Raw genomic sequence first — 6,571 nt, forward strand, 5'->3', positions numbered from 1 at the left:
CACAGTGACCAGTGGCATCCCTGTTCTCAGACCTGTACTCTTGTATGTATTTAAGCGATCTGGACTCTGATGTCAGAAGCGGACTGGCTAAGTTTGCTGATGCCACCAAACTATGGGGAAGTGTGGTCACCCTAGAGGATAGGCTGGCAACACAGGCTGACTGACAGGCTTGCAAGGTGGGCAGATCAAAAGCTGATGGCATTCAACATGGAAAAAGGCAAAGTGCTTCATTTCAGGAGAAAAAACGCACATCATACTTACAAGCTTGGCAGTGCTACACTTGCTAGCACCATGACTGAATGAGACTTGGGGGTCATGGCTGACCAAAAGATGAACATAAGCCACCAATGCCATGTTGCAGCTAGCAAAGTAAACAAAACTCTGGCTTGCACCTACCAACGCATCTCAAGCAAGACCCAGGAAATCATCCTCCCGCTGTACTCGGCTTTGGTGAGGTTGCAGCTAGAATACTGTATCCAATTCTGGATTCCGCAATTCAGAAAAGATACGGAGAAGCTTAAAAGGATCCAGAGGAGAGCCATGCACATGATTAGAGGACAAGTGAGCAGGCCTTGCAAGGAGAGGGTGAGATCCATGGGACTCTTCAGCCTGGAAAAGCGTAGGCTCAGGGTTGACTTGGTGGCAGCCTATAAGTACATAAGGGGTGTGCGCATCAGGAACTGGGAGAACATCTGTTCACCAGGGCACCCCAAGGGAAGATGAGATCCAACAGTCAAATTCCTGGAAGACCATTTTAGGCTGGACATAAGGAAAAACATTTTTGTTGAGTCCCCAGGGCCTGGAATAGACTGCTCCCAGAAGCACGGCATGCACCTACTCTGGACACTTCCAAAAAACACCTGGATGCCTATCTTGCTGGGATCATTTGACCCCAGCTGACTTCCTACCTCTTGGGCAGGGGGCTGGACCCAATGATCTTGCAAGGTCCCTTCCAGCCCTAATGTCTATGAAATTCCTGTACAGCTCTTGTTTCCAATGAAGAGAGTCAGCCTTCTTAACAGGCTGTTGTGAAACAGTCTCTAAAAAAGGAAAGAAGGAAGAATGGGGCAAGTTATGGTGGAACTTGAACTCTGTGTGGGTCACTGTCAATGCTGAGAGCATACTAGATATTGAAGGAAAGAGACAAAAAAAGAGAAGAGAAATTACATGAATGGTTGTGGATAGATCAAACCTGCTCTGTTCTCAGGTGTCTCTTTAAACACAAGATCTAAGTCCTCTCATAAAAAGATTGGGAAGTTGCTTTCTTGCTTTTGTTCAAGACATAGAAGGTTTACACCTTCTGTAGTCGTGACTGAAGATATTATTGATGAGATGCCATCTCATTACAAGTTAGGACAGAGCACTGCTGTTGATGGTATTAAAGGGCAGGAACACTCAATCTTTTTTATGATGGGGGTATATTTCATGAGATTTAGCTGTGGCGTGGATGTCCTGATCATTCACTCAGATCTTCCAAACAGAAATGCTGCATTCTCTAATGGATATCAGCTTTGGCAACCACAAAAAGTCAAATAATGCATGCCTACCAACTGACTGACATTCAGAAATCAAGGTTTCCACACAAACTTCAAGACCTCAGGAAAAGGCTTAAATGATAATGGTTCAATTGTCTCATAGGCGGTACAACTATCTCGTCACTGTAATTTATTAAGCAGAAGTCCCAGAGTGTCACGCTCTTCTTTTCATTGTCAAACAGGGTAGGTATACCTGTCCTTTTGTTCTTTGGCACAGCTGCAGCAATAACTAGACAATTAGGAAACAGGTGCCCAAGGAAAACTGAAGCCTTTTTCATATAGCAGTTGGTGAAACATTTAGACTTGTTTTAAGACATGGCTTTCAGTTGTAGATTTTGACTACATACCCCTCGTTAGCTGTAATAAATCTTCCAATTTAGCAAGTGCAATTTTACTGTTAGAAAGAAATCCCAAAGTACTAAATACAGGGTGAGTCATTATTTCTAGTGCTGCTGACAGCATTTTTGGTAGTCCTTCCAGCAGCACATAAAACTAACTGGAGTCTAATGGAGGAGAAAGCGAGAGCCGCACATCTGGAACAAATGGAGTTCTAGGTCAGTTCAATCCCTTTAACCAGACCTTCCAATTCATTTTCTGACACTGTATATGAGACTAATATGAAAGAAGGGCATCTTTGAAGGTAGGATATGGACAGATCCAGGAGTTAACTCTAACAAGAGAGGTTTCACCCTACTCCCTCCAAGAACAGAAGCCTGTGTGTTGATAGAACTTTGTCAGCATCCTCACAACGTTTAGACAAAGGTCAGTCAGAACATGTAACCCAACACAGCATCTCTCAATCTGTTATTTATTAGATTTCATCTATCCCAACCATACAGTTGGTCTAATAAAAGACATGACTCTCAAAGTATTTGCCTTTCACATTTCTCAGACCATGACAGCTACAACATCACTCTAAAACTACAAAAATCCTTGCTATTTCTACAGTACAGGTTCTAGACCATCAATATAAACATCTAGTAGCCTAAATTTTTGGCCAGAATCTGCAAGTTTAGCATTAAAATGTAAAAATAAAAATTTTTACCTGACTCCTTGAGGGCTCAGCTCTTCTTTTTGATAAACTCTGCTAAAAAACTTCAAAAGTAATGTGCGAACAGGAAACAAGAGATTCTTTTGTTGGTACAGTGTAAACACTGCTTTTATCAAAGTCTCTGCTGCCACTATATAAAGAAAACACACAATTGAAAATGTGGGTCTTGCTATGTTTTTCCTTACCAGATTAAAGAGGCTTTACTGTTATTTTCTGGTATCAAACCTTCAATCTTCTGTTTGACAAACTAAACAGATTGAGCTCCTACAGTCTTTCACCATAAAACATTTATGTTCTAGACTTCCAACCATATTTGTGTTTCTTCTCTGTACCTTCACAAATTGCTTCTCTCAAAGATTTAAAAATATTTACAAAATTAAGCAACTGTCAATCTCTCAGAAAGGATATAAACGGTGAAATACAACCATCTATGCAAGTAGAACATCCTACAAAACAGTTTAGAATTTAAAGTAAAAAATGCTTTCACTACCCAAAACTGCTAGAGTTCTTCAGACAGGGTGAATTTCGGGAATGTATACAAAATGTTAGTTGCTTAAAGTGGGTCTCTGTTTAAATCGCTTACTGTAAGCTGCCCTGGGCCTTTGTTGGGAAAGGCTGCATATAAATTGCACGAATAAAGACAAATATCTGCTAACTGCCTGCATCTTACCTTTATTTCGCTGTATCTGCATTAGTCTCCATGTCACTCCAAGCAATCTGTTCAGCTGCTTGGAATTCAATTTGCTGCCATCCTGAAGAGTATCAGTCACAAAATTTCTTATCCTATCTAGCCAGTCAGAATCCATGTGAAGTGTTGAAGCACTTGACAGTGAAACCATAATGTCACACAGGATTAAATTCAGTAAGAGATGGTCTATGTTGTTGCTAAATAAAAATATTTATGAAAAAATGTTATAGCTTTTAAATGCATTAATATAAAGCATGAGTTTGAAAGAAGGGCCATATAGCAATAATCAGGTACACGGTGAGCCAATTTTTAAAAAATGCTAAGTATCCCTCAGCCACTGCTGTAATTGTTGCACTGTGGGGTCAGGCCAACTCTCAGGATCTCAAAATTGCGCTGTTAGACAGGAGGGTACGACAATTGCACATATACAAACACACAAATCAGCTGGATACATACACATACACACACACACACCACCAACTCAGGCACATACACATTCAACCTAGTCTAGGCACATGCAAACCCATCACCAATTCAAGCACATACACTATATACACCCCAAAAGTTAGACAAAAATCAGTTGTCCATATCCACACACTCAGTACACATACACAGATCCCTAATTCGTATATCATGCACACAATGAGATACACACACAGACCAGTTCACATGCATACAACCCACCTACCCATAGGGAAGTTCCTAACTTGGATGGCACGGTATGTGTGTTTGGGGTACCTGGGATACTTGGGGGAAGGTTGGGGGGGGGGGGAGAGAGAGAGACAGAGAGTTAGTGTAGGGAGTGAAAGTTGCCAGAACCGAGATTAGAACCAGTAGACTACAGAGAAGCTGGCTGAGGAACTGAGGCTTGGATTTACTTAAGGTAGACTGGGGCTGGAAACTGAGGCAGACAGCTGAGATATTGGTGGGGGGAGCAGATAAGTGGTGGCAAGGAGGAGACAGACAGGAAAGAGAAAGAGGCAGAAACCTGGAAGCTTGGGGCTGGAAACAGGCTGACAGTTTAGAGATTGGTGGGGCAGATAAGTGGTGGCAAGGAGGAGACAGCCAGGGAAAAAAACTGAGGCAGAAATCTAGTTGCTCAGGGGAAAAGGAAAAGGCAGTAGGGATAGGAAAGTAGCAAAGAAACAGGGGGTTTGGAGGCACAGGGAAGCTCAGGACAGGTGTTGGAGGTGGCAGAAGTTAGAGGGGCAAGGAGCAGAGATTGGAGCAGGGCCAAACCATAGTAAAGCAAAACCCACCTTAGGGGTCCAAATAACAGCTTTAACAGTTTTATTAAACAGACAACACAGCCCCATGAAATTATTGGGGGTCTCTCTCTCTCTCTCACACACACACACACACACACACTGGCAGCAGGAGAAAGAGACTCAGTGGAAGCAGAGTCCAAGTCCTTGGTTGAAGAGGGGGTGGGGGGTGATAGCTACCTATCCAGGCTGGAAAGGGGTCCTTGTCCAGTAGGTGTTGTCCAGAGGAGGGGGGTGGTTGCCAGCAGTAGCTCTGGGTGGATAGGTAGTGTAGCATGATGCTGGTCCAGATGGAGAGGGAGTCCCAAGGAGTCAATCTTCACTACCCCTTTTATGGGGCAGACTACCTCTGAACTCCTATGGGGAAGGCCTGTCCAGGCAAGGTCAGTCCTGTCCCAGAGGGTTCTAGATGTTCTTACTGAGCATGTGCAGCTTGGCACAATGGTGAGTTGCTTCATCTTTTGTATCTTGAATGCTGAGGGTGGTTCCAAGGGCTGGATTGTTGGTGCAGGTATTGGTGTTGATGGTTTGGTCATTCAGAGGGAGCTATTTTTAGACCTACTGCCATGGTCTCTCATTCATCCCCATTCATTCAGGAAGCAAGTTACATAGGAGGGGTAGGTGCGAGTCATGGGTTACACAACCGGGCCTGGGGACAGCATAGGGACTTGACAAACAAAATGGAAACTTGACAAGACTTATGCTAACTTACATATGTAGGCCTAAAGCATACAGTACCAGTAAAACAGTAATATAGAACAGTAAAAATCAATATAAACATAGTAATTATACAATATAAAGAAGGAGAAAAAACAAAACAAATACAACTTGCTACCAAAATAAAACGTTGAAGCTTATCCTATGTCTTAACTCACTTATACTTATCTATAGGGAATAGAAAGGGAAAGAAAAATTCAGAAATAGTTGGGGAAGGGGAGGGAATGCATTTTAAAAGAAAAAAAGAAAACCTGGGGGTTTTGCTACATAATCACAGAATCATAAGAACAGGAAAGTAGTTATACCATCTTGCCATCCTCTGCCCTCCAATTCTTGATACTACACAAGTTGCAAGGTCTGAGGTTGCTTTAAGTCAGAAGTGTCAAACAGGACCCACAGAACCACATTATTTGGCCCACCAGGGTACTGGCGGGCATCAAAAGCTGGAGGCATGGCCAGCAGAGAATGTCCTGGGCCTCTGAGCCCCAATGGACGTGGTAATCAGCAGCAGAAGGACAAATGGAGTCAGATACAGTCCCAGTCACCCTCTAGCCACTTCAATCATCATTACCACTGTGGTCCTACCTCCACGGTCACTGATCCTGCTCATGCCCCATGTTGAAGTCATCACCACTACAAAATGTCCCCTTCCAGAGCTGGAGCTGCTATCGCAGCATGAGACATGCAGCAGAACCCAGAGCTGCTGCTGCATGCTCCATGCAGGATCTACTGCTGCCATTGCATGCTTTGCATAGAGGCTGGGACTGCTGCCACTGCTGCATACTCCAGGCTGGATCCAGCCAGGGGCACAAGGTGAGTCTGACATCTCTGTTTTCCATTATGCCAACCTGTAACAATTTCTGAGGGCTGTTAGTCACCAAAGCTCACTGGAACACAGGGCACAAGCAGGCTGACAGCCATTTTGCCCCATAACATGTTGTGGGCTCAGTGCAACATTACATAAAGAAAAATCCCCAGCTGACTGATGGTAAGTGTTAAATGAAGTCCACTTAACTTAAGAAGTGGTAACATTCATAAACTAATGTTTTTTGCTCAAAAGTATCTGAACCTAGAAATAGATGGTAAAGGATGCAATATATTCCTTTTGCACTTTCTAGCATTCAATATCACTACACTTGTCTAACAAAATTAAATTATAAAATACATTTCTAGATTAGAATAAATACATACTATTCCTTAACTTTGCATATTATGAGAAAATTGTAAAATCCTACTTTTGCTATCAGAGAGTCTATTTCCAGTGTGTTATAAATTACCACATTTAACTAAATCCAAGATGACCCTGAATTTAAGA

General features: G+C 42.8%; 1 protein-coding gene across 2 annotated transcripts in view; it reads right to left on the reverse strand.

Annotated features, from left to right (window-relative positions):
• TEX10 (testis expressed 10) overlaps positions 1-6,571 on the reverse strand; it is a 112,398-nt gene that overhangs the window by 77,367 nt on the left and 28,460 nt on the right. For both annotated transcript variants that reach the window (XM_019539917.1, XM_019539927.1), the window contains 2 exons: positions 3,257-3,471; positions 2,581-2,716 (listed from right to left, as the gene is read on the reverse strand). In XM_019539917.1, the coding sequence (XP_019395462.1) occupies positions 2,581-2,716; positions 3,257-3,471 (351 nt within the window). The remainder of the gene's footprint in view (positions 1-2,580; positions 2,717-3,256; positions 3,472-6,571) is intronic.

Source organism: Crocodylus porosus, unplaced genomic scaffold (assembly GCF_001723895.1).
Source record: "Crocodylus porosus isolate Cpor-Errol unplaced genomic scaffold, CroPor_comp1, whole genome shotgun sequence".
NCBI classification, from domain to species: Eukaryota; Metazoa; Chordata; order Crocodylia; family Crocodylidae; genus Crocodylus; species Crocodylus porosus.